This window comes from Dasypus novemcinctus, chromosome 4 (assembly GCF_030445035.2).
Source record: "Dasypus novemcinctus isolate mDasNov1 chromosome 4, mDasNov1.1.hap2, whole genome shotgun sequence".
NCBI classification, from domain to species: Eukaryota; Metazoa; Chordata; class Mammalia; order Cingulata; family Dasypodidae; genus Dasypus; species Dasypus novemcinctus.
The window spans coordinates 103,668,282-103,695,662 of record NC_080676.1 but is presented as its reverse complement, the minus strand read 5'-3'; the positions used below and the strand labels follow the sequence as shown (position 1 = coordinate 103,695,662).

General features: G+C 37.1%; 2 protein-coding genes across 6 annotated transcripts in view; one reads left to right on the top strand and one right to left on the bottom strand.

Annotated features, from left to right (window-relative positions):
- Positions 1 to 27,381, top strand: part of CMSS1 (cms1 ribosomal small subunit homolog) — a 417,987-nt gene that overhangs the window by 5,859 nt on the left and 384,747 nt on the right. The gene's annotated exons all lie outside the window — the stretch shown is intronic.
- FILIP1L (filamin A interacting protein 1 like) overlaps positions 1,130 to 27,381 on the bottom strand; it is a 319,853-nt gene continuing 293,601 nt past the window's right edge. Inside the window, exons 5-6 of the mRNA XM_058296003.2 lie at positions 22,983 to 25,758; positions 1,130 to 5,421 (exon numbers count right to left, since the gene is read on the bottom strand). Of these exons, the coding sequence (XP_058151986.1) occupies positions 5,230 to 5,421; positions 22,983 to 25,758 (2,968 nt within the window). The 3' untranslated portion in view covers positions 1,130 to 5,229. The remainder of the gene's footprint in view (positions 5,422 to 22,982; positions 25,759 to 27,381) is intronic.

Sequence of the window (27,381 nt, the reverse complement as noted above, 5' to 3'; positions counted from 1 at the left end):
AATGGCTGTTGCTTTCTTAACATAAAGACCTTAGTCCAAACATCATTTGTTCAAGTAGGCATTTCCTGGTCAGCAAGTCTAAATTAGTCCTTCAGTTGCTATATTACATTTTCACCTTGTTTTAATTCATGGTAGAGCTCTTAACAACTGTTATTTTTTAAATTAAATTATTATGGTCTCCTCCTACTAGAATGTAAGCTTCATGTGAGCAGGGACTTTTTTTAACTTGTACTTTGCTGTTTCTTCAGGGCCGAAAGTATATCTGGGTACATAGAAAGCATTCATTAGGTTGTTTTTAATTAGTTAATTTTTGATATTTCATAGTCACATCTTGGAGACCTCAACCCAGGAGCTCTGTCCAAAGAACTTGATCTACAGGAATAGTTGTCAAAATTCTGTCCAAGATTTGCAAATAATTTGGCAGATTTTACTTTTTTCTTTCTAGAAATACAAGTCATGTTTTAAAGTATCTACTAACATATTTGGATTTAATTTTATAAATTATGTTTTGAAAGAGGAAAGCAGGCTCTTCAGGAGTAAATGAGCTGATAATTCCTATTGGTTGTGGCTTTTGCCACCTAGAATCAATGTAATTCTTCTTTTGTTTGAGATTGCTGAAATGAACATGTAAAGGTATACATTTTTTAGTAATATCATTTTGTATCTCCTTCAAATTGAATTGCTTTTTTCCATGATGAATTCTTTCCAGAAATGGTTAAGTAGGGGATACCCTGGGTCTTTCCGTTAAACCTGAAAACTCAGGTTTGTTGTATTTTCCTTTCTCACATCAAAATTAGGTCTTTACTATATTTATTTTATGTGTAGGCACCCATGCATGATAGATCTTGTAAAGCATAGCTTCTGCATATAAAATTCAGACTTGGAATTTTTACAGATGTTGGTAACAACAGAGGATCAACTTCAGAGCACATAGGTTTTAAAATCATTTATTGAGTTTCATGCTTGACCCTATTTTAGATGCTGTAAAAAAAATTAGAGGGTTTTCTGTGATCTATTTATCTTTTTTAAAAAAAGACACAAAATTCGAAAAGTAAAAAGAAATTAGAGGGGAAAAGTAATTTACTTATGTTATAAGATTTATACATTAACATGATCATACACAAAGGTATCTGGGTCAATCAAAATGCAAATTTTATTTTTAAGACATGTTCAAAGGCAAAAAGCAGGGGCAGAATGAATTTTAAAAGGGGAGAGAAGGAAAGAGGAGAGAAACGCTACATCATTAGTTATTGTTCTGTCATTTAAAACTGTAACAAATGGACACATGGGTAAACTTCATGGACTAGTTTTACTTTACTGGTATACAATTTCCTTAATTCTTACATATGATTAAATGAGTGGTTCTTGACAACAGTTGTGAAAGCTTAAAAGTACAGATTTACACATATTCTTCCAAATCACATATACTGTAATTTTGCTAAATGTCTCTGAATCTTTTGAAAAATACCACTCAGGAATTTATAAGGCCTAGAAATACTTCCATCCATCCTCTCCCCCAGATTAAACAATAACACATTATATTATTTTGTGGAACAAATCCCTTTAACTGTTGTATGACTGATATTCCTTAGCTGAACACTTAGATGCATTCATAGAATTAAACATTTTACTAAATATATCACAATTATATTAAAATGTAATTTCTTAATTTTCATCAGTTTTCATAGAATTCTTAAATTGCAATTATTTTTAGAAATTAGTTGATTAAACATTCTTACATTCTTGTTTCTGAGTTCCTTATTGGTCTAATTCACACTAAACTAGGGGTTGGGAAAATTTTTCTGCAAAATGCCAGATAGTAAATATTTTGGTCTTTGGGGGTCTTTTTCACAGCTATTCAACTCTGCCATTATAGTGTGAAAATAGTCCTACACAATAAATATGTAAATAAATATCTGAATTATCTCTTGTATTATTTTTGGTGTCAGAGAATGGTGTGTGCAAGTAAAACTTTATGGACAGTGCATTTGAATTTCTTGTACTTTTCACGTCACAAAATATTTTAGTCTTTTGATTTTTTTCCCCCGACTATTTAATCTCAGCTCTTAGGCCGTACAAAAACAGACAGTGGACTAAATATGGCCTGCGGCTATAGTTTGCAAACCCTTGCCCCAGACTCAGAGTCAGACCCTGGGTTGAATATCACGTATTCCAAGAAGAAATTTCAAACATACCCCAGAGAGAATTGTGTTATACATCATTTAGAACTCTATTTCTCAGTCCATAATTACCAGCCACACCGTAGTTCATTCGCTTTCCTGTTTTTGTTTCAAAAAGTTACAGAGCGATTACTTCAGAAATCTTTGAAGTTAAATAAAGAGAGGACTGGGGAAAGAATCCAGCATAAAATAATCAGGTTTTCAACATTTTTGTTTCAAATTGGATTTGTTTTCATTTACTTGGACTTCTATCGCCTTACTTTAAAAAATGTAATTAACTAGATAAAGTCATTAGCATAATTAGGACAGTTTCTTTTACTTTGTTGTTCTTCAGAAGGACCAAGTTTCTGCTGATACAGGATTATGCCTAGGAGGCAGGATTCTTTCTATCTCAATGGTGGTGTAGTTCAATTACCATTCTGTAGAACATCAACTAGTATTCCCAGTTCTTAGTTGTATTTGCATTTTTATTGTATTATTAATATATATTGCTTGAAATAAACATACTTTTTGTTTGGCAAACCTTTTGTTATTTTAAAAGCCTTGTGTTAATGCGTTACCATTTACAGGTAAAGATAGGTTCCTGTGGTTGTCTTAGAAGTGTTGATATTTCCTAGTCTTAAAAAGTGCTTTGTAAAACATTTTGTCTCATTTCTTGTTTTCTCTTGAACTTAAACCATCTTGGCATGAAAATGTACTTTAGAGAATCTTCTAATTTTCTCATGTCAGGAGAAAATGATTTTGAAATTTCCTGCATACATCATAATTTGTTCTCTTCTTCAAGGTAAAACTTTCCAGAGAATTTTGTTTTCCTGGGAGTATTTGTGTTTGTTTTTCCTGCTAGCTTGTGGCTGATAGAGTGCTTCTTTTTTCATCTGTTCACTTTTCACTATCAGGTTTTCAGTGTTTTTTTTTTCTTTCTTTCCATTAGCAGAATTACCAATGTTGAATGTCACCCAGTTTCTTAATTGCTAACCTCCGCTACCCAACACACTTATATTTTGTCTGAATGATCCTTCTGTTTCCTGCCCCTCATTCACTTGTCCTCTAGTCACTCAAGATATATTTAATACCTGCTTTATGCCAGACCCAGCACTAAGTACTCCATACATGTTTTCCCACAGTATTTTCCACCTGTTACTGTCCTGCACTTCCCTCTGAATTATCTCTTGTATTATTTTTGGTGTCAGAGGTTCATCAGCTTCTTTTATAGTTTACTCCCGTTACTTTCTCTTACTGTTTTCCTTTTAGGCTTTCCTGACTTCCCCTCCTCCCTCTGCTACTTGCCTGCTGGAACTGCTACACCTCTCTTTGGCTTACACAGCTCTACCAAGGCCTCTGCTCTTTCTGCACCACCTCCTCTAAATTGGATGGGCCTGGGGGAATTTGTGCAACGGTGTCATTGCTTTGATGTGGGCTTGGCTGGTGAGTGTTGGGAATTGTAGCTCCTTCTTTCCTGCTCTGCTGGCTCCATCCCAGGACAGCTGGCTGTTGCATTGTCCTTTGCCACTAGGATTTCTTCCAGGATGTTATGCTTCAGTTCTCAGTGCAGGATCATAGAGAACTTTTTGTTGAACAGTATTTTTTTTCTGACTGAAGTTTTTTTTTTTCTTTTTCTCTTTAGGAGGTACTGGGGTTTGAACCCAGGACCTGATACGTTCGAAGCCGGTGCTCACTGAGCTACCCTCACTCCACCTGAGTTTTGTGAACTATAACTGTCTCCTGTCTCTCATATCATAAATGCTTTAAAAACATCATTGAGTTACTCTGTCCACACTGAATTACAGACATTCCTTTCTCTTGATTCAATGAGAAAGGTTTTTCAGGGTGATGAAAATAATTACTTTAACTTACTACTAGGGGACTGTGTCCAACCTTGTAGATGGCTGATTGAATTCAACATCCTGTAGTTGGACATACTAATGGGTTATTAGAACTGCAAGGAACCTGAAGAATTATTCACCTTTTCTATTTTACATATGAGAAACTCATGGCTTAGACTGATGAATGTTAACTCAGTGTCATACCAGGGTGAAGCTAAGACTGGAATTTGAATCTCTTGATCCCAAGCTTTTGTTGAATTGACTGATGTCTCTGTAGTGTATATTCAGGAAAAAGATGTGATTATTGAATTTCCTATGAGATTATGAACTTTTGTCCCTTTTTAAAAAAAAAAAATGCCCAGCAATTCTCTCTCCCTGAAATATCTGAAAATATTAGCAACTTTGACTCTTAGATAGCTTGATTGCTATAGAAAGCAGCTATGCCAATCTAAAATGGTTTGGCTTACATGCCTAGCAATATGACTGCATGGTTCCCTGGCCTGGTATATCACAGGAGGGGCAACCTACTAGGAAAATGAGATAGGATGCTATGTCAGCAGCAAGTGTGTATACTATACTAGTGATTATCAAGTAGTCCATACAAAGGATATGTTCAACCATTACTCATTTTTGTTGTTTCTTTCCTCCTTGTAACAAGAATGATCAGTTTTTTCTCCTGGTCAAAGAGAAATCATAGCTTTGACCTTAGAGGATGATTCTAATTGTCCTGACACTTTGATGGAAATGATCTCTCTTAAAACAGATTAGCAATTCTCGCTAGCACATTTTATTAGCAAAATATGGTGATTCAGTCAAGTTCTGTGGAATAAAAGATTACCTCTAGCTGTATTTACCTGAAAACTCTTGAACTGATCTAATGAATTTAATCCTGTACAACACTGGTGATAGATAGTCTCAGGATTTATTTTGGGCTAGATTACAAGTAGGATGAGAATCGGGTAGATGTGGGATGGATGTGTGCTTGTGAAGGTGTGTGTGTTGGTGTGTGTGTGTGCTGTGTATGCACATATATAGATAATTGTAGATGTGCTACCCTTTTAGGACAATCTTCACCAGGTACTTCAATCTGTGAGTGAGCCATCTGTTAGTTTGCTGCTTCACCAGTCCCTGCGGGGATGGCCCTTCCTCTTTGGCCTTCATAGTGGTAATTTCAACTTTCCAGAGATTTCTGTAGATGATGTATCCAGATGGGACATTTGTATGACTTACCTTTTCCCTCCCATATGGAGGAAAGTGTTGGAGGTGACAGTCCTTATGATATGTAGTTTCCCACCACCAATGTGGTGATTAGGCTTATCCATAGGCCCTGGGGGAGCCTTAGTGTAAAGCTTAGTGATGCCTGTAGATTTTGGTTTAGGGATCCATGTTGGGATTCTCTGGTTGCATACCTCCTTGATCTTGAAGTAAACAGAAGAACACAAAGTAGTTAATGGTACAGTTGATGGAGAAGCAGACATTGTTCAGAACATGGAAGATTTGGCTTCTTTAAAAGCACTAGGTTTGGGGAGCAGATGTGGCTCAAGTGATTGAGCACCTGCTTCCCACATGGGAGGTCCCGGTTCAGTTCCCGGTGCCTCCTAAAAACAAAAAAAACAAACAACAAGCAAACAAACAAAAAAACCAGATTAGGGGAGATGATGCAGCTCAGTGGTTGAGCGCCAGCTTGTCCCCAGGTCAATCCCCAGCCTGGTACCTCCAAAAAAAAAAAAGCACTAGGTTTGAGGGCCACATCAAAGATTGTAAGCCATAATCAGGTTAAATTAAACTGTCATCAAAGCAATTCTGCCAACATGTATTGAGGTCGTGTTATGTACAAAGTCCTTGCTAGTAGATAATGGGAGACACAGAGATGAATAGTATGTTTCTTGCTTTTGGGTGATCAAATAAGACTAGTGTCCCAAATTAATCTCAGCAAATAGCCATGACATTGCCAAAGAGAGAGAGGTTAATTCCAACTGAGGGAACTAAGAGAGTTTCATGAAGAAGGTAGCATTTGAGTTGGGCCTTCAAAGACTTTTAGGATTTTAAACATCAGGAATGAGAGAGGGCATTTCAGGGTAAGGGAATACTTATGGCAGTGACCTGAAGTAGGAAAAGTATCTGACACAGTTGAGAAATAGAGGACTTCCAAATATTTGAAGATTATATTTAAAGCTGGGTGGGAGCATAGACGGGGGCCAAATAGGAGAAGTACCTGATTCTATGGACAGTATGTTTGTCTGAGAAAGGTCGGGGAGGGAGAGCAGAGATGTGAGTTAGGGGGAGAACAAATACTAAACAAATAATGAACACATACTTGTTCATTGATTAACATAAGCTTGAATGACCTAAACTGAGAGATTGTGTTAGGAAAGTGTGAAAGAATAAAGGCTTGATTGAGTTCATATTTGCTTAGAAATATGCTCTTATTTTCATTTGTTGAGAAAAAAGTACTCTTGGAAAGAATACTTGTTGGCGATGAGATGGGAAGAGTGTTCTCAGCTAACTATAGCTCTTGCATTTAATCCAGAATTTATTATTGTTTTTTAACCCCTTTGGTTTTGTCTTTCATTCTTTACTATGAGCTCATAAATGTACATCTTCAAAATGCATCATGGTTTTCATCATAAATTTCTAATACTGTTTTTATGGGACCCCATCCCATATTGTTTTTCATTCTTTAGAGATTCTGTATCCACACTTTTATCATATTGATAAAATTCAATTAAGTCCCTTTATCTCTTTATGTAAAATTCACTTATTTAAAATGCCCCAATGGAGCCTAGAGTGCCTACAACTGAAATCAGGAGGATTGCATCCAGTATCCATGTGGAATCTAAGCCCCCTCTTGACATAGATGTGGAATGGACACAACCAATCCAAGGTCCACAGAGAAAATGTGGCATTGGTGTGGGAAAAGTGGCCATGGTGGCTGCTGGGTGCGGGGAATGGGAGGAAGAGATGAGATGTGGAGGCATTTTTGGGACTTGGAGTTGTCCTGGGTGGTGCTGCAGGGACAATTACCACTTATTGTAGATCCTCCCATGGCCCACTGGATGGAACATGGGAGAGTATGGGCTATGATGTGGACCATTGACCATGAGGTGCAGTGATGCCCAGAGATGTACTCACCAAATGCAATGGATGTGTCATGATGATGGGGGAGAGTGTTGCTGTGGGGGGAGTGGTGGGGTGGGGGCGGTGGCGGTGAATGGGGACCTCATATTTTTTTAATGTAATATTTTTAAAAAATGAATAAAAAATATATATATATAAAATAAAATAAAATGCCCCCAGATTTACATAGCAACCTAAACATGATTTTCAAAAACACACTACACAGACTTGGCTGAAAATATTGACCCTTCAATTAAGGATAAACTATATGCAAAATATGCTTTTTTTGTTTATTTAGTCAATCTTCTCTATGCCTAGGTGCTAGAAGAGTGTTTGGGCTTTAGTGTTCTTACTGGCATCTTTTTGTATTTAATCCTGAATACTGCAAATGAGATGTTGATATTCTGATATCAGTATCCTTCTTATCTAAATATGTTCCTACTTCTCAACTTGACCTCAGGATTTCATCCTCAGTGCTTTAGTGCTGCCTCAACATTTTTTGCTCAAATAGACAAAGGTTTTTTGTGTGTGTTCAATGATAAATCAGTGCCATTAAAGATTTCTTGAGATGGGCAGCCTCAACAATGATTATGAGAACAGTTTGCTATTAGGAACCTTGCAACTCATACTCTGTAACTGCCACTGTATTGCTAGGAATCTTTTCTAAGAAATAATCAGAGATGTAGACAGAGAATCAGAGATGTAGGCTTTTGTTTTGGTGTTATTTATAATGTTGAAAAATGGACACAGTTTAAAAGCCCAACCATCTTGTTCTCAGGAAATGTACATAAGATATTAAGTGTTGCAGGAGTATAACAATTACAACCTACTCTAAATGTTTAGAAAATAGATAAGTAGATAGATAGATGATGGATGGATGGATGAATGGCATGATATGGCAAATGTGGCAAAATGTTGAAAGTTGGACCTGGGTATCTGGGTGGGGGATATGTTGGAATGCTGTATGGGTTTTATATAATTTTTTGCAAATGTACTGTAAGCTTGAAATTACTTCAAAATAAAAAGTTTAAAAAAAGTCCAACACTCAGGGATGGGTTAATTGAATTGCAGTATAGTCATGTGAAAATATTATGTTGTCTTTAAGTAATTATGCTTTTAAAGTTATGGGAAAATGTTTAGGTATATTAAAAGCAGGATTAAAAACTGTATACATGCTCTAAATATGTATGTCAGAAGAGAAAATAGTAAAAGAAAATATACCAGTGCTATATCAGTGGTTATCTCTATTTAGTGGGGCTATAAGTGCTTTTTATTCTTCTTAAATTTTCTGCATTCTCCATGTTTTCTAAACTACAAAAAATTCAGTTAGAAAAAGCAACAACAATAACTTGTATTAAGGGGAAAAAAATAAAGGAAACCCCTCAGAGATCAGGACATTTCTGTGAACATCAATCATATTGTCCAAACCATGAACAGTAGCATCTACAATTGAAATCAGGGATGGATTCATGAAAGTCTGCTGACATTATGATCATAGCATGAATAATAACCTTCCCAAGATAGGCTTCTGTAATTTAACTTTGTCACGATTTAGATTGGTTCTCTGATTTACCATGCAAAAAAACTATGTCAGAATTCTATTTAAATTGCCGATTCCTGGATATTACCACTAGAAATTGTAATTCATTTGTTTGTGGCAGTACTTAGGAATCCACATTTTTAACCAACTCTCAGGGTGATTCATTCTGATGCAGGTGGTTCACATCAGACCACCTGCATCAGAGCACATCCATCTAAAGCTTTAGATGGAAGATTTGTTTTCTTTCACTTGGAACTCTGGCCTGTCTGTGTGTAGGAAGGTCAGCCAGGGCTGTGAGAGGCATGTTTCATGATCCATCTGTTACCCAGAATGATGCTTATTTCTCTGGGGCTTTTAAAACACCACAGATGCCCAGGTCCCATCCAAGAATATACTGACTCTGACTGTCTGGGAGTAGGGTATGGGCATGTGAATTTTTAATGACCTCCATAGATGGCTCAAAGCTCCTGAAATCTCTTCCATAAACCATTTGGCATGGAATTAGTGTTGGTGGGACTTGTTTCTTTTAAGCAACACTGATATGTGTTGGGAAAGACAAAATGACTTGGTCTGGTGGTCATTTATAGGGTCTCCTGAAAGTTACTGGGTTTCCACTATTTTCTATACCATTGATGCTGCAAGTTTTTTGTAATCACTACATAGTATTTACCACTAGATGGCAGCAAAGTCTGGCTATTTTATTAGGACAGCCCTAGATGTTATTGCCAAATCTTAAAAAAAATGATGCTGTGTATTTTTCTTGTGTGAATTGTATATTTGTACATGTTTCAGTAAATGAGGTATGGAGCTTTAAAATGTGTCATCTCTTAGATCATTTTTATAGAACATTATGTCAAATAGCTCCAAGAAACTTTTATCCAAATTTGGAGAACATATTGCAAGAGGAATCTATACATATGACTCTTTTAAGACCACACAGTTGAATGGTCTACTCAAGAGGTAGAGGCTCCTGGGTTTCATCAGAGAGCAGATGTTTTGGAGGAGATTAAGCAAGTTGGAGAGTTCGTTCATAGAAGGAAAAGACTTTTTTAAAACATGACACAAATCTCAGTTCAACATGGAGATTGGGATTTGGAAAGGATTATAAGTGTCTGCCAAGTTCTAGGAGGCAGAGGCATTGATTCTATCTGGGAAGCAGTAGAAAGTAAAAGTATATTTGTGGAATGTATTCATTAAATTGGTATTTTATGGCCTGTTTGGTCCACAGATTCTAAAAAAGAAGCCTAGCAATCTGTCGTTAGACAGCAGTGAGCCTTACTAACTAAAAGAGATACAAAAAGGTGAAAATATTTTCAGTTTTATTGGAAGCCTTTTCTATAGTCCAATTTGTACTTGACCCTGCACTCTTTCTCATTATCATGAAGGGCAAACATCTGAAAATATCCCGGAACAAAATCAGCATTTATGGTGAAGCTATCAGACCCTGGATAGACAGCTGGAGTCAGGCTGTTTCCTTTTCTGTAAATGAAATTAATTTTGTAAATGCTTTGAACTCTTTGGAGATCTATTGGCAACACGTTGTATAAGAAAGCAGTGTTCCCTCAGGAGTGTTCCTGACTTCAGGGACTGCAGAGTCCTTTCTCACACCTTTAGCACTAGAGATGGAGAGTATCCAGACTCCAAAGGGTTTTGATTTGTGGTAATTGGGGTGGAGTAGAAGGGGGTGGATTCAGGGCTGCCTGACTCCCTCAAGGACCCAGCTGTGGAACAGTTGGTCAAGGCCATGTGTTATCAGAATGACAGCATTTTTGTTTTTATCTCAGTGTTTACTGGGAAAGTGCATAAGTAATGATGAAGAATGAATATGCTGATGAAAAGGAGGAAATGTTAAACTGGAGAAAAATATCTTTGAAAGAATATTGCCTTCTTTTATTTTGTCTTTTATATTGTTTGTCAAATCACTGCTCCTTTGAAACAAAATGGAAATAACAGATAATAGATGTGGCAGATGGCCCAATGTTTCATATTCTGCTTTGGCTTTTTCTCTTGGTTTTCTCAGAACTTCCCCATTATATAATAAAACATTATTATCATTAAAGGTCTTGCAGTTTTTTATGGCAAAGAGGCCATTAAAAGGAAACTCTAGTTTGATTAACTCATTTAATTCTTGTGAGAGAAAATTTGGTTTTAAATAGAGTTCTGGTGCTAATGATTTATACAAAGAGTTATCCAGTTTCTGAGGTGAAGGCCCTTTAGAGTGAATTGGTCTCTTTATTTTATAATGTAACATGGTTTTGTGGTCCACCCAGTCACTTGCCAATTTCTCATTCTGTGGTAATTACATCATGGGCAGTAAGGGCAATCCAAGAATAAACATTTAAATATTGTTTCTAAAATCCTTCCTAACCCAGTTGCTTCCATTTTGTTCCCAGACATACATAATCGCATGTAAAAATATCATATTAAAATAAAATATATGAACATTGAACATCTTTCTTGTTTATCCCCTTTTATTCATCTGTCAGATTTTTCTTTTACCTCAGTTCTTTTGTTTTGTTTTGTTTTTCGGTACTCTCTCTTCACCCATGTCCCTCCCTCCCCCCCCATTCCTTCATTTGTATCTATTTACTTTTTTTTTTTTTTTTAATCTTTCTCTGGCTCACATCTTATGACAGACTTGGTTTGTGGGCAGAGCACAGGCTTTGTAGTCAGATAAACTTGTCTTCATTCTAGTTCTGGCACAAACTAGCTGTGTACCCTTGAGCAAGATATGCATCCTCTGCAAACCTCAGTTTCTCCATTTGGAATCATCATCTCGGGATTAAAATACCTATTTGCAAGGCTTCTTAAGGGTGTAGAGATATTATGTAGGAAAGTCCTTGGCACTTCTGAAGTGCCCCCTAAATGTTAATTGTTCCTGTTATTGTTATGATCTTTTTTTCTTATATATGTTCTTAAGATGCCTATTTCTAGTTTGTGATCAAAATGTCTCTGGTTTTCCTTCTTTGTTTTCCTGACTTATCCTTTGTTTTCCCTCTCTCCAGTGAACTATTGGAGATGTTACTAAGTGTGAAGGTTGGGGCAGCCATATAAGCATGCTGATTCCTGTGCTATGATTCTAACTGCCTCTGGCCCAAAAAAGGACCTTCATACATCCTTTCCTGATTTTATCCTACTTGGTCTGGTGGTAGTGAGTCTTTCTTCTATAGAGTTCATCGGAAAATATTATTTTCTATTTCTTATCCTTTCATATCTTTTTAAAAAAATGAAGTAGTTTCAAGTACAGTCAACTGACCTTTGACAAAGAAGCAAAGGCATTTGAGTGGAGAAAGGATAGTCTTTTCAACAAATGGTGCTGGAACAATCAGACAGCCACATGCAAAAATGAACCAAGACACAGGCTTACCCCTTTCACAAAAATTAACTCAAAATGGATTATAGATGTAAATATAAAACTTAAAACTATACAACTTCTAGCAGATAACATAGGAGAAAAATCTCCGTGACCTTGGGCTTGGCAACAGCCTTTTAGATACAATACCAAAAGCATGATCCATGAAAGAAAAAATTGACAAGTTAGATTCATTAAAATGAAAAATTTCTCAAAACACATATCTGATAAAGAACGTGTACCCAAACTATTCAAAGAACTCTAAAAACTCAATAATAAGAAAACAGAAAACCTAGTAGCAAAATGGACAAAAGAATTAAAAAAATAAAACAAAACACCTTACCAAAGAAGATATACATACATACCTACAGATGGCAGATAAGCATGTGGAAAGATGCTCAACATATGCCATTAGGAAATGCAAATTAGAACAATGAGTTACCACTACACACTTATTAGAATGGCTAAAATCCAAACTACTGACAGTACCAAATACTGACAAGAATATGGAGCAATAGGAACTCTCATTCACTGCTGGTGAGAATGCAAAATGGTACAGCCATTTTGTAAGAGAATAGGGAGTTTCTTACAAAGCTAAACATAGGCTTACCATAGGATCCATCAACACTCTAGGTATTTGCCCAAATTAGTTGAACACTTATGTTCCCACAAAAACCATGAAATGTTTATGGCAGCTTTATTCATAATTGCCAAAAAATGAGAAGCAACCAAGATGTCTTTCACTAGTGAATGGATAAACAAATGGGTATATTCATAACATGGAGTATTATTCCGTGATAGAAAGAAATGAACTATCGAGCTGTGAAAGGGCATGGAGGAACCTCAAATGAATATTGCTAAATGAATGAAGGTAGTCTGAAACAGCCATATACTACGATTCTAACTAGATGACATCCTAGAAAAGACAAAACTAGAGAGAGAAAAAGATCAGTGGTTGCTAGGGGAAAGGAGGAGGGAAGAATAGGTGAAGCACAGGGCATTTTGGGGGCAGTGAAACTGTAATCCTGAATGCATGATATTATGCATTTTTCAAAACCTGTATGTTGAAGAACACAAAGAGTGAACCCTAATGTAAACTATGACCTTTAGTTAATAATAACATATAATAATATATACAATTTTAGTTCATCACTTTTAACAAATGTACCACACTAATGCAAAATGTTAAGAATGGGAGAAAACTGTATTGAGGGGAGAGGGTATATGGGAACTCTTGGTACATTCTGCACAATTTTTCTGTAAAACAGCTAAAACTGCTCTAAAAAATGAAGTCTTTTTTTAAAAAAGTGAAGTGGTTCTACCAATTCACCTGTTAAGTCCTTTAATCCTGATCACCTGTGATAAGAACAAAAATGCATTAGTTCTTGTCCACTAAATGAGCCTTTGGACATGTGAACCTTTGTTGGGCACCCATTGTGAGCAGCCTTTAATCTTGAGTAATGTAGATCAGTGATTTTTTTAGATTTACATGCCTAAGAAAGGGAGCTTGTGAAAATGCACATTTTTGGCATTAGATTTAATAGGTCTGGGGGTGTGAAAATCTGCAAAGTACTAGGTGATTCTGATAAAGGTTTAGGAAACATTACCATAAGGTTTTCAAAAATATGTGATAGTTGATTCTTGCTCTCAAGGGATTATGGTATTGGAGTCTTAAGAAAAATTATTAATACAAGGCAGAATGAAGTACTGTAAAAGAGATACAAACAGAAATGTTTTGGAAACCCAGAGGAAAACATAAAAATAAGAAAAGTTTCCAGAGGAAGTGGCTCTTGAGGGATAAGTAGGATTTCAATATGAAGAAAAAGGGAGAAGAACATTCTAGCCCTAGGATTTCCTTGAGCAAAGGCATAGAGTCAGAAGGCCTGATGGTATGGAGGAGGATTGTCAGTATTGTGCTGTGCTGAGGGTACAGGGTATGACCACAATTTCAAAGGGAGATGAGGCAACAGAGGGGGCCGTGGTAGGAAGTTTGAATGTTGGACTGTAAGTAATAGTAAAACAGTGATTTTTTTGGGGGGTGGGGGAGTTAGCTGGACAACTGCCATGATCACAATTGTGCTATAGTAAGATGACTAGCAAAAGGGTGAAGTGTGAATTAAAGAGGTGAGGCCTCATATGTGTGTACATTAAATATTTTATATCACTATCCATACAAAGGTCTTGTTTGACTTGAGGAATCACAACGCAAATAGAAAGGAGGAAGCAGAGAAAGAAACAGGACAGAGTGTCTGGATCTGGGGAATAAGTGGAGAACTGGAGAGTGACTCCCAGATGTTCGATTGGGTGGTGGGAAAGGTGGTGGACCATCAGCAGCAGCATGTCAAAGAGAGCAGTTCAAGAGAGAGTGTGCTGGGGTGTGGCACATGCTGAGACTGAAGTATGGTAGTTCCTTCTGTATGAAACTGTTGGGAAATTGAAAATTTGGGGATTTGCATTGAGAAATATGGAGAAGTTATTGATACCACACAAGTGGTTGAGACAGCCCCAGGAGAAAATGTTGGTCTCCCTCGCTTGCCACTCTTTTCTTCTCACATCATAGGTATTTCTACATCCCTTTCCCAGAACCTGATAGTGAGTTTTGTTAGGCCCTACTCTGTACCTACTTCCCCTGCACAAGGCCATCTGATCTTGTTAACTGATTAAGAGTGTAACAAGTTCTGAGAGCTAAGGAGGCATTTCTTCCCATTACTTGAACAATGTAGTAATTAAATCATTAATCAGGCACTGATTGGCCTGCTGGGGCAAAGGAAATCCTGGGGCCTGCTTTCCCCCTTGTCTCCAGTGATTGGTGCTTGTCCCTACAGCAGACAGGTTACGTAAACTTGTACTCAGTTGGGTAGGAGGGGGACTTGCCACACCTTGTATGGGGCCTGTGAAGAGGGCCAGAGGCTTGCATTAAGGACAGGATGGCCCCCCAAAGCACATTTCCTTCCTCATTGGCAGTCTGAGAAAGCCTGGAACAGGGCCATAGTTAATAGGTTTGGCCTAAAAATTAGTAATAATTGTCCATTGTTCTCCCTAGCCCTTTCATTACCTTTCTTAGAAGCTAAAATCAGTGGCCCTGGCAGCATTTCCTGAGTTATAAATCCTGAAACAGGCTAACAAGAGGTATTTAAGTTGCGCTTAGTAAGATGATTCAAGAGTTTATGGGAGGTTTATATTTATTCATTTAAGTTTTTTATATTTTCCAAAGTTTCTGTGGTAAATGTATTATTTTCTAATCAGGAAAAAGGTGATATATAAAATATTAATACTTACATAATAGAGCTACTTATGCATGTCGATTTGAGAGATAATATCCTCAGTTTGATTTCTAACAGGTTTTCTCCCTGTTGCCCTGAAGAGACTGTCGTGTGTGTAGATGTCTGTTAGGTCTTCCCTTTGGGAATCTATTGTATTTTTTTGTTAACTTCTCTTATAGAACTGCAAGCAGTTTTTCTGAGGCTTTAAAACTTGAATAATACCAATGAAACCAGAGAAGAAGACCATTAAAAGGTATAAGAACAGAAAAGGAATAGCTTTTTTTTTTCCTGAGAAGGAAAAAAAGCCCAGTCAGCCCACCATTTGTGGATGATAGTAATATGTTCTTGAGGAATTGCTTTAAGTTGTTTGAAGAGTGGCTGCATTGACGCAGGTTAAGGGGAAACATAGGAGGCCAACTTGAAGACTTTCCTTTGAAACTGCAATTTTTATTTGGGATGCTTCCTTGGTTTACAGTTTTTGTAATCTTGAATTGTAAGCAGAATTAGGAAACTGGTAAATTTGAATCCTGATGTTCTTCTCTGCCTCAGTTGGGAAAATGCACAGTGCCTATATAGAAATTTGGGGAGCATTATTAAGTTACCATGTTGCCTGAGATTTCGAAATCCTAAATTAGGGTATACCATCTATGGAGATTTTCTAGGCTCTGCAAAGGCAGAAGTCCCATCATCTCTGGGCTATATTGGTGGTGCTTGTTTTTATGATGGCTGGACATTAACACTTTGATTGCCTTTTTAGGTGTCTCTTGGCTCTGTTGATCATGGAAGGTGTCAAAGTAAGGCCTGAGCTAGACTTTCCAGTGTGGGTCAGATTTCCCTTTGATGAGAGGTGAGAATCCTCTCCATGTATAGCAATTGTGGGGGGGTGGCGGGTAGTAGTGAATAATGTTGCATAAAGGGTTTGTTTCTCCCTTCTATTGTTACATCACTGCCCAAAAGCCTTCTGTGAGGACATAGAGCCCTCCTTGGGTCTGTATTCAGGGTTCTTCATAGTTCAACAGGACTATGCTCTTCTAATTTTACCCCCACCTGACTCTCAATTTCAGCCACCCTGAACTGCTCACTGCTTGCTGCTCTTTGATTCTTGAACATTGATTGTCCGCTCTCCTGTCTACCCCTAAACCTCTACTCTTCTGGACACTCTGGAAAACCATTTGTCCTCTACCCTGGTCTTCCTCATCCCCAGCCACTGCTTAATCTCTTCTGTTTCTGAGGTGAGGATAGCAACCTGCTCCTCCTCTTAACTCTTTCAGTACTTACTGTTTATATAATTCCTTCTTAATTACTTTTCCAGGTGGTCCTCAACTTAGATTCTAAATCTTAAGCCTGCATAGCTTCCTCACACAGCTTTGAGCAATATTGGTGCCTCATAAATATTATTGGTTCATTCTTATAGGTGATTTGTTGAGTGATGAAGAAAGCTTGTAATGCAAAGATGCTTATGCCTGTGGTGATCCTAAGCTAATACAGAGGGAATTGAAACTCCTCAGAGAAGACTCTTTAGAAAGGTCTAAACAGTAGCAGGAGTTATCTCAAATTCTTTTGAGTCCTCCTAAAATCCATTTTTTCCCAATAAAGCAAAAGTAATTTGTTGTCTAGACCTTGCTTTCTCTCAAAGGCAGGTGAGAAGTGTAAAACTCCTCTGAAAATTCCAGTTTATAATGAGGTATCTTTGAAGAAGACAAAGGTAGCATGTTATAAACAAGGTATTAATACAACTATAAATATTCAAATATGCACATGCTTTGGGCTGACCAGTTGAGTGAGTGAAAAAATTCGTATGCAACAAAACTCTTCTACTGCAGACTTTAAATGTCGCTTTAAGGCTATGTTTAGTCAGATTCAGGATTCTCATCTCTACACACCATACATAAGGGTTTTCAAATGAGCTGTCAAATATTTTTCCCACAGCAAGTTACAGTAAAAGAGTAATTGACTTATAGAGTCGGTTGACCCATCTTTCTAATGTAACAGTGCTCAACGGTGGTAGGGGATGAGGGGGCAATTTTGTCCCCCAGGGAAATGTCTGGATATGTATATATGTATTCTAACAACTTGGGGTGAGGGTGCTAATGGGTCGAAGCCAGGGGTGCCCCTAAACATCCTGTAATGCAAGTGACAGCCCTACTCCCTCCAAAGAAATATACAGTCCACAATGTCAATAGTGCTGAGGTTTAGAAACCCTGCTCTAATGGACAAAAAGCTGATATGATGAAGGTTGAGAGAAATCCATTCATAGAATCTTAGAGGAAAAAAACACCAAATCTTCAGAGACCATCTAGTCATTATGACATCTACAGGTGTGTATATGAAGAAGAAATTTAATTTAATTTGGATTCTGAAGGGGAATAAAAACTCATGCAGGTAATCGGTTTATTTATACCTCCTTATTTCCCAGAAGGAATTTTATATGATTAAAGGAGGTAGGCTTGGAGAGAATTCAGAAATCACTGGAAGTTAGAATTAGACATGATCTTAGAGCTGTCACCAAGTTCAATACTCTTATGTCACAGAGATTGAATGACTTGATCTGGGCCTCACAGTTGACTGGAAAAGGGATAGACTGGAACTTGATCTTCTGTTTGCCTGCTTCAGATCCTCCTTCCTCACAGTCATTTCACTTATCAAAATCTTTCCTCTGCCTAGTTTCAAGTCTCAATTATTCTATGAAGCCTTGTTAAACTACTAAAGATCTCCTTACTCTCCAATTTTTTGGTGGAAATACACAGTTTGCCACTTGATTAAATGTTTCTTCTCTCATTTCTTTTCCCAGATGAAGAAACTCTTCAATGGCAGTGAATCCTTTTATCTCCTTAATATTTGCCTCAGTGTTGGATAAGAGGCAGCATTTCAACATTCTCTGCATGTCACTGAGACACACAAGTGACGTTGATTAGTAAATCCATCCACACTCTTCCAGGAGTCTCAGAAACGGCTGAGATTGAGACCAGCTTTGTTGGTCTGTAAATTTGTAGTTATCCAAACATGGCCTTTAATAACAAGACAAAACAAAACTCTTAAGCAAAAAAAAAAAAAAAAAAGAGGCTGTCTCAGGTAACCTTACATGAACAATATCATACAGAAAGGACTATTTGGCTATGGGGAGGAGGAGAAAGAGCCCACTATAACAAGAAAACTAGTTTAAGGCTTTCAAAAAATTGCCTTAAATAATCAGATAAGTTTATTTATATTGACCAATAACTTTGACAATGAAATTTTAAAATGAGACCACAAGACAGGATTATTCCTGCGATGGCACACTGTAATGCCAAAGGGTAGCCCAGAGTATATTTTTAAGGCAGCATTTTAAGTGTAAAACTTGGTGCCCTGATGGGATGTTGACAGATTTTTAAGTACCGCCATGTGAATGGTGTTAATTTATTATCAAATTATAAAGTACTTAGAGGTGTTGGCCAGTTAACTTATTGGACTCTCTAAGGATTTGTTGCCCTACAATGTTGCCTGTGGGAGATGCCTACTCTGTTGACTGTATAAAAGCTTTCCCCTTCTTGATTTAGCTTGAAGAGTGGCAAGGGTCCATCAGTTTGAAAGGAAAGGGCTTGGTGTTAATGAAAATGAAAATTAATTTAAAGGAGTTCAAGGTTTGGGGACTTTAGTAAACCACTTGTCTTCCTCTCTCTTTCTTACATTTGCTTTTCTGTGGCCGAAGGTGAATGGAGTCCTTTGTTTTGGTTCATCCAACTGCTTTCTTTAATGTGTATTTTGGACCATTCCCAAGAAATGATATAGGGGTAAGTTGAGGGCTTGGGGTCTAGGAGAGAAATGGAGCTTGTAGGTGTCAGACAGCCTGCTACAAGCTCAGCTAAAGATTCAGGTATCTATGCTTTGCTGCAGTTATAAAATTGGGAGCCTTCCCACCCAATAAAATGGTAGTTTTTATTGAGCTTTTCCTTTGAAAAATGAAAATCTAGGGAATGAGCCTTCCGTTTGTCATGCCAACCACTAGATGGTGGAATAGTAATATTTCCTGGGACAGGTATAATTCACTCTGTTGGAGTGGGACTACAGTCAAAATACATTTGCTAATGTTTATCAATACAAGAACTTCTAAGACAATGGAACACCACCTTTAGGGTGCATATAAAGCAGCCAGCAAGCTTGTTAAAATCCGAGTTCTGGGTCCTACCCTCAGAGATTCTGATTTCCTAGCTCTGGATGGTGCTTGATGTTAGTAACAGGCAATTCTGATGTAGGCATATTAGATTTTACTTTGTAGAACACTAATCCTAAAGAGTATTGTGGTCATGCATTTTTGCTTTGTTTTCTTTTCTCTTGGGATTCCAAAGCAAAGTGACTATTTTGAAGGGAAAAAACTTAACACCAGAAACCAAGGTACAGGGAAATCAGAATGTTGGTTAATTTAAAGGTCTTTCCCTGCTTTTCCTAACAAGTTTCAAAGTTAACTCACTTTATAAAGATTTAGAATAATAAAAGCTACTAAAAAGATGTTTTTACTTGGAGTTATACTTTGATCAATAAAGATCATAGAATCGACAGTCTTCAAGTATCTAAAAATTTTTAATAATCTGTCCTTTTTATGCCCATCTTACAGTGCCCCTAATTTTAACCTTCTGGTGTCACGAAGACCTATACCACATGAAGATGACAATGCCTGATATCTTACATTGTGAAATGTAGTTGTGAAGACCTTCTGAGTAGAGTTTATGAGATCCTTTCACTATCTTGAACAAATGTAGAGACCATCGTTTATATGCAAAGATCCAACCGTAGTAATGCACATTGTCCTTCTAGTAAGGATGACAATTTTATTTTTTTGCTTGTGGTCCCAGAAAGCAGTGGCAACCTCTTGGTAAATGTTTTGCCATTGCATTTAGATGGAAGGAAGAATGTGGTAAAAATCATTCAAATCTTGTGATAGGATGTATAGCTCAAAAAGTTGACGTGATAGTGGAACTCAGAGTAAAGTGAAATTTGGTCCTAAATCCAGAACTGTGACCATTGCAAAGAACATTTTTTCAGTTCTGTATATGAACAATTTGTTTTCTATGGGTCTTTTTTCCTCTACTCCAAAGAATAAAACTCTCCATTCTCAAAGGCTACTGCCTTTATTTCATATAAAGATTCCCCAGTGTCACTCCTCTGTCCTTCCTGATTTTCCAGGTTCCTCTATGATTACTGTGAATAAAAAGGAAAGGAAGATTTTTTTCCCAGAAACAATGCTGTCTTTCTCGTGAACTTCAATTTGTGGCCCTTTTAGTAACTTACATAAAAGTTATTAATCTAACAGTGCTCCTAAAGTTTATTTTGATGCTAATATGAATTTATTGCAGGAATCCACTAAAGACAGGTAATCTTTGAAGGTTTGGTAAATTTCCAGTTATGTTAGATTTATCCACTTGGGAAGCTTCTATATTTAAGATCTGGGGCAGATGATGAAATTATCATTTGTGCAGTATAATCATGGAGCACAGGACTTGCCGGGTTAGCTTTATTGTAGAAAAATTGCTCTGGCTCACATAAGAGTAAGAAATTGAATCCTTCGGATATCCTTAGAGTGGGTTGATGATTGGCCTGGAACTTCACAACCTCCTTTAGCTAAATAGAGTGCTAAGAATGGATTCCCTTAGTCCCTGGGGAAGCCACGAGGGACCTGGTATGACAGGAGCTCTTGGCCTGTCATCTTTGCCACTTAACCTGTTTTCCCATCTAAATATGTTCTGTTCATTTCATTAAACGACAAAGGTAGGGAAGCACTGGGAAGACTTTGTTCATGAATTCTTTCTAGTTTCCATGGTTCATTATTTTATCAGTTGATCACTGCCCTCTAAAAAAACTTTACATTTACCCTCTCTTGATTATTAACTGGAAAAAGATCTCAGGCACCAGCATTATCAACTTTGAAAGATGTAAGCTGACATGTGTAATTCCTCCTAATGTTCTAACCCAAAGTGACTTAAAAATAAAAGTTTTGAAAAACATTTAGAGCATCATGTATTTTGTAATACAGTTGGGTAAAGGCTGATTCCCAAGATAAATGTGTTTAAATTAAAACTTTCTCCATCATCACCAGCCTCAGCTTTCATCCAAATTTATTTAATGATGATGCAAGCCCATAGCATTGGTAGTATAGTTCATCACTGTGGAAGTGTTTCTGTTGACACGTCCTTGCTTTGCTGTTATGAAATTGATTTTCCAGGGAAAAAAGATAATTGTGAAAGATTCCTTTTACTTTTAAAGGTCTTCACAGTTTTCCTGGTTATCTAAATGAATTGTGTTTAAAATCAATAACTGGGAATAAAACTGACCACATTAAGTTAAAGGATTGGGGAAGGGAAAATGGTGATGAGCTACTTTGACTGAAATAATCATTTTGGAACGTGACTTGGGGACCAGTTTTGTAATGTAAAAATTCCTTGGCATGCTATTGTTCTTTGCTACAAAATTACTTATGCTCAGGAAGTACTCAGAATTTCTAGGATGCTTTGGCTGAGTTTTTCTCATTTACCTTGTGAATGGCACAACGATAATAGAAGAAATTCAGTATGTCTCAACTGACATACTGTATGATTTCTATTAAAGCATGCCTTCTTTATCATTTGTGTTAATAATGATCTTTGGCTTTTATTTGCTTATTGAGTTAAAAAACAAAACACTAATTATTATAACCTCCTGAATACAGCCCACTTGCAAGCAGGGTAGGCAGCACCTACATTAAATAGTCCAAACTATTTTGAGAGCCAAATAGGAAAAAGGAAAAAGAATGATTTGCTTGAAGCAAATTTGAGTGTTCAAAGAACTAGTTATGTCGTAGTGGCTGATACCAGGTTTGGATGTTTTTTATGGGGGGTTTGATCTATGGTAGGAATACAGTCAACTCTTGATTTCCAAGGTAACTTGTATTTCTAGATGTGCTTTCTCTCATTGCCTATAATATTGCAAAGTTTTTTACTTTTGCCATAAGCTAGTATGTGCTCACAGAAAGCAAATTCTTCAATATTATTTTATTCATCTATTATCAGTAAACTTTTATTAACTTCCTAAATCTGTTAAGCACTATGCTGGGTACCAGATATCTTGAGAGACATCCCAAACATGAAGTTTAAGTTTGCTCCTGAAAAGTCTACAGTTCACTTTGAAATCAAAGAGACATACATCTTGATTTACTTATACCAATTCTTCCTCTTCTAGTATGTGATCAAAAGTTGACTGTAAATGGAAATAAGTCCTGCTGTATCTTTTTAAAGGAAGGATTAATAGTCATAATGAGCAAGAAGTAAAATTCTACCGTACATGCAACTATAACATAAAATGACCAAAAGAAAATCCAGCAAGCAATGGTAAAAACAACAAATTATTTACTGCTTTAAAATGTTAAAGTATTTCACCAAGACAAGTTGCAGTCAAATTAATGTAAGTTATGGAAAATGAAATACAAAAAGATGTATTTGTACAAGTGCAGACTAAATATTTTCAATACAGGTATGTAAATGAAAAGGTATACAGTAAGTGCACACTTGATATAACTATGCAGGCAACAGTTAGTTTCAGATACTCTTGTAGAATTCATGCATAAACCTTCCCAAAGTACAAGTTCAGTCAGTCTTTTTGGGGTTTTGGAGGGATAATTTAGAAAGGATTGTGTTCCTTGCAAGAATATCAGTATAGACTGGATGAGGGTGAGGATGGTCAGTTATATATATTACTTACTGTAATTTGTGATTGTCGAGGAAGAGATGTGGCTGTTGGTGTGATAGTAATACTGCTGGTGACTTTATTGGTTGTTTTGTTTAGTGCCCCATTAGTTAAACCTTGAGTTCGTTTATCCTGCGGTAGTGTTGAAGGGCTGGCAGGTCTCATGGGGCTGGCCACAGCTTGCATGTAAGGACTTCCTAAGTGAATGTGGATTTTATTATCCTCAGTAGTTATCACACTTGAACTATTACTGTTTGAACGTTGAAACTGCCATGATGACTGCCGGTCTGGGGAGACTCTGAAAATTGCATGCTTGGCACTGATTTCTATTGGCTCTGGGGAGTGTCCCTGCTCAGGAGAGCTTGCTGGACCAGTCACAGCCAAAACCTGAATAGGTGACATTGTCCTTTCTGGAGTTATAGAACCACAAGACTCTGGGGTCTGAGCTCTGGCAAATGTTGCTACAGTAATTGGGGACATGCCTTGCTCTAAATTCATCAGGCCTTCAGTAGAGGTTTTGGATTTCACTGGTGTCATGGAGGCATTTTGGAGGATGGTTATCCTTTGCTTTGGGGTGCCACAGTTTGGTATTACTGCAGTGCTTGTGTAAGAGTGAGGACTCTCTGTAGTCGGACTTGTGATTTCAAGAGTGGCTGTGTTTTGGACATGATCTGGAGTAACTTTTATATGAAGCGGCTGTCCAGGCGTGTGGCTTAGAACTAGATCTCCAGGTTGCACGAAGTTGCCACTCGATTTAGTTTGTACTTTTCCATTCTGAGAATGACCCTCCTTGGATTTCATCCAAGGAATCCATAGCTTCCTGTTAACAGGACAGGGAGTAGATGAGTTGCACTTGAAAGATAGCATCGATTCCTCATCATTAGGGTCCTCATTTTGGTCCTCTCTCTCTTCATATAACTGACCATTAATGACTGCCCGTTCCAGAGGAATGAGACTCTTATAATCAGGTGGCTCATTGTCCACTGCTTCTGTCTGGACTTCTTTAGAAAATACTTGAGGATCAGAGATTCTTCTTCCATTGATACTAGGCCGCAGACTCTTACTGAAATGTCGGTACCTGTCTAATTCTTTAGTGAGGTTTTCAATCTCTCTTCCTAAATCTCTGTTCCTGTTTTCTTGTTGGTGGAGTTTCTTTTGTAGAATTGAGTGATCTCCCTGGAGGTGACATATTAGGTCCTCAGTTGCCATGTATTCATGAATTTTCTCTTTTAATGCATCTACTTCTCTTGAGAGGTGCCCTGACTTAGCTTCTTCTTCTTGAAGCCTTTTGAAAAGCCATTTTTCATGGCTGGATTCTGTCTTTTCTGCTAACTTGTATTTCGCAAGTTCCATGTTAACATGTTCCAGCTCTTCAGATAAAAACTGAGCTTTGTCTCGTTCACTGGCATACCTTCGTTCTAGAGTCTCATACTCGTCTTCTGTTTTCATGAGATCATCCTCAATGGCTTTCATGTCCTTTACTTTCAGTTTCAGTCTTTCCACTTCTTGAGAGAGCTCTTTAATCTTATTATTTTCTTGGTGTAATGTTGTTGTGGACTTACCAGAGTCTTGTTTTAATTTGTTTTGTAAGACGTCTTTCTCAATTGCTTCCAAAGATTGAAGCCTATTTTTCAACATGTTAACTTTTGACAGGAGATCATTTCCTTTTTCTTCCTCTGCTGTCAGCTTGTTTTTCAGATCATCTCTCTCCTTGGTTACATTGTACATCTTTTCTTCTACATCGGATTTGGACTTGAGTGCCCTTTTGGTTTCCTCAATTAACTTCTCAGTAACTGATGTCACTTTATTTTGCTCCATTTGAAGTTGAGAAGAAGCAGCTTGTAACTTATCTTCAGTTTGCTTTAATTTCTCACTCATTGTTTTCCGTTCATCTACGAGCATCACAGTTAATGTTTTCAGTTTAGTTAAATCCTCTTTTAGGGTGAATTCTGTTTTCTCTAGCCGGCTTTCAATCGTTTCTAGCTCTTTAATCCTTACTTTTAAGCTCTCCAGTTCTTGAGACAACTGCTTTGTGGTCATCCTTTCTTTTTCTAAATTGCATTTCAGAGAGTAACATTCCTGTTTGCTTTTGTTGAAAGCATCTTCTAATTTTTCCAGAGCCATAATCCTTTTATTGAGTTTTTCAACCTCTAGTTTAAAGTCTTTACTCTGTGATGTTTCCTTTTCAAGCCTCTTATTGAGATCTTTGCACTGCTCCTCCATTTTTATGAGCTCTTCATCCTTCCCTTCCATTTCTAGCACACGTTTCCTGAGCTCTTCCACCTCAGCCATAATACCAGAGTTTCCATATTCTCCCTTGTTGATTTTTTCTTTTATATCTTGCAGCTCCTCTTCTGCTTTTCTTAAAGACCTGTTTGTCTCTTCTAATTCATCAATTTGTCGACTAAGTGCTGCCAGCTTTTGTCGGAGCTGGCGATTTTGGCTGTCCTCATTGGTGAGCTTTGCCATAATTGCTTCTTGGTTCTGGTGAAACTTTGTGGTTTGTGTTTGCAATTCTCTCTCTAGTCTGGTTGCTTTCTGTTCTTCTTCTTGAGCTCTGACTTCAGCAAGGGCTAGTTTAGCATGTGTTTCCTTTGCACTTGTGGTCAGGTCTTGGATTTTTTGTCTTTGAAGGGCAAGCTGCGATGTCACCCTTTGTTGTTCATCCACCACCATCAAAGCAAAAGACTTCAGCTTGGTCAACTCTTCCTTCAGGGCAGTGACCCTCTTCTCCTTTTCTTGCTCCTTCTTCTCCTGGTACTCAGTTTTTTTGTCAATTAACTTCTTTAATCTGAAAAATAAAAAGTGCATTATATTTTGTGATTGCGGCTTTAGTGACTTATTGACTGTGATTAAACATTCATGTAATTTAGAAAGATTGTATCTGCTCATATAGAATATGAAAAGGAGTTTCTGAGTTTGATGAGAGAGAAGAGTCTTGATAAACAGATATCTTTATAAGCTTTTAAAAGCTTTTTTGCTTTAGTTGCTGTTGACTAGTAACAATTACAATTTACCAGGAGTCTTTCAAGAAGATTAAGGGCAAGAATATTTTATTTCAATTGCTTGTGTAACATGTAATCAGTAGACAGTCTAGGCTGAAGGTTGTGAAAAACAGGCATAAGCTTGAGATTCAGCTGAATCTGGCTTCAAGACAAGTTCTACCCTTATCATTTATCTAAACTGGGCAGATATTTAACCTCCCTGGACCTCAGTTTCCTCTTTTGAAAATGAAGATAATAATTGTAATTACTTAGGGGCCTTTTGTGAAAACTAAATGAGATTATTGATTAAAGATGCTTCACATAGTCCTGGCACAGAGTAAACATACGGTAAATGTTAGTTTTTGCTGTTCTTTTTTACTAATGTTATAATCATGTTTAATCAAATGGTTTGCTTGGATTATAATATGTGATGCACTGATATTTGATATTCACCATCCTGATTCTCAGTTTAGATAAAATTTCATTCATATTTCCTAGAAGTTATAGACCTCATGGATGGTCCTTTTTTAATCAATTAAAACTTGGTTTTCTTTAGCATGACATTGGCTTAGGAACCCCTGTACAATGGGGATGGCAGTTAAATGAGGGAAAATGAGAGGCATTTGAAGAGATTTGGAGTTTTCTTAACATGGGAAGAGCATGGGTGGTAGGAAAAGAGCTTACTGATGGCAGTAAGATGGTAGGGACAATGGAGGAGAAACTATGATCAGGAACATAATGATTGCCTCCTAAATGATGACTCTATCTTAACATGCTATCTTTTTCTTTTACATTTCAAATTTGTCAGCATAACAGGGCTTTTTACATGTCATGTAAACTATTTCTTCCACATAGTGAGGTTGTGATTTTAAATTTGTGGTGCTCTTAATTACACTGGGAATGGACTGATTATAGAGAATGCAATTACAGCTTTGCAGTATTGTTATACAGAAGCTGAAATAGAATGGAATCCTTGAAAAATTGAACTAAAGGACCTGTCATGGACAAAAAGTTATAAATATTTGTTTTGTGATCAAGTACAAAGGGTTCATAATATTTTACTGTATCTTTTCTATCAGGAATGAGTTAATTATCCAGTGCATGGCTTTAAAAACTTTCCACAGAATTTTCTATTTAAAAACTGTTTAAGAATTTGAGAGAACATTTTAAAAGGAACCTAATTTGGGGACTGTATTAGAAATAAAGCATCCTTATTTTTGAAATCATAATCTACTCTTTTATGTAATTAATACTATATCAGTATAGTATAACAAGAGGAACATGTTTAAAATAATTTTGTAATGCAAACTTTTTGTGGGGAGGACCCACTTTTAGTTTTTGCTGTCTTGAGCACCTGACAGGAGACCAGCTCAAGAGATGCAGCCTGTGAAACTAAGAGGAGGCAGGGTAGGAGACTAGGGGTGGGGTTG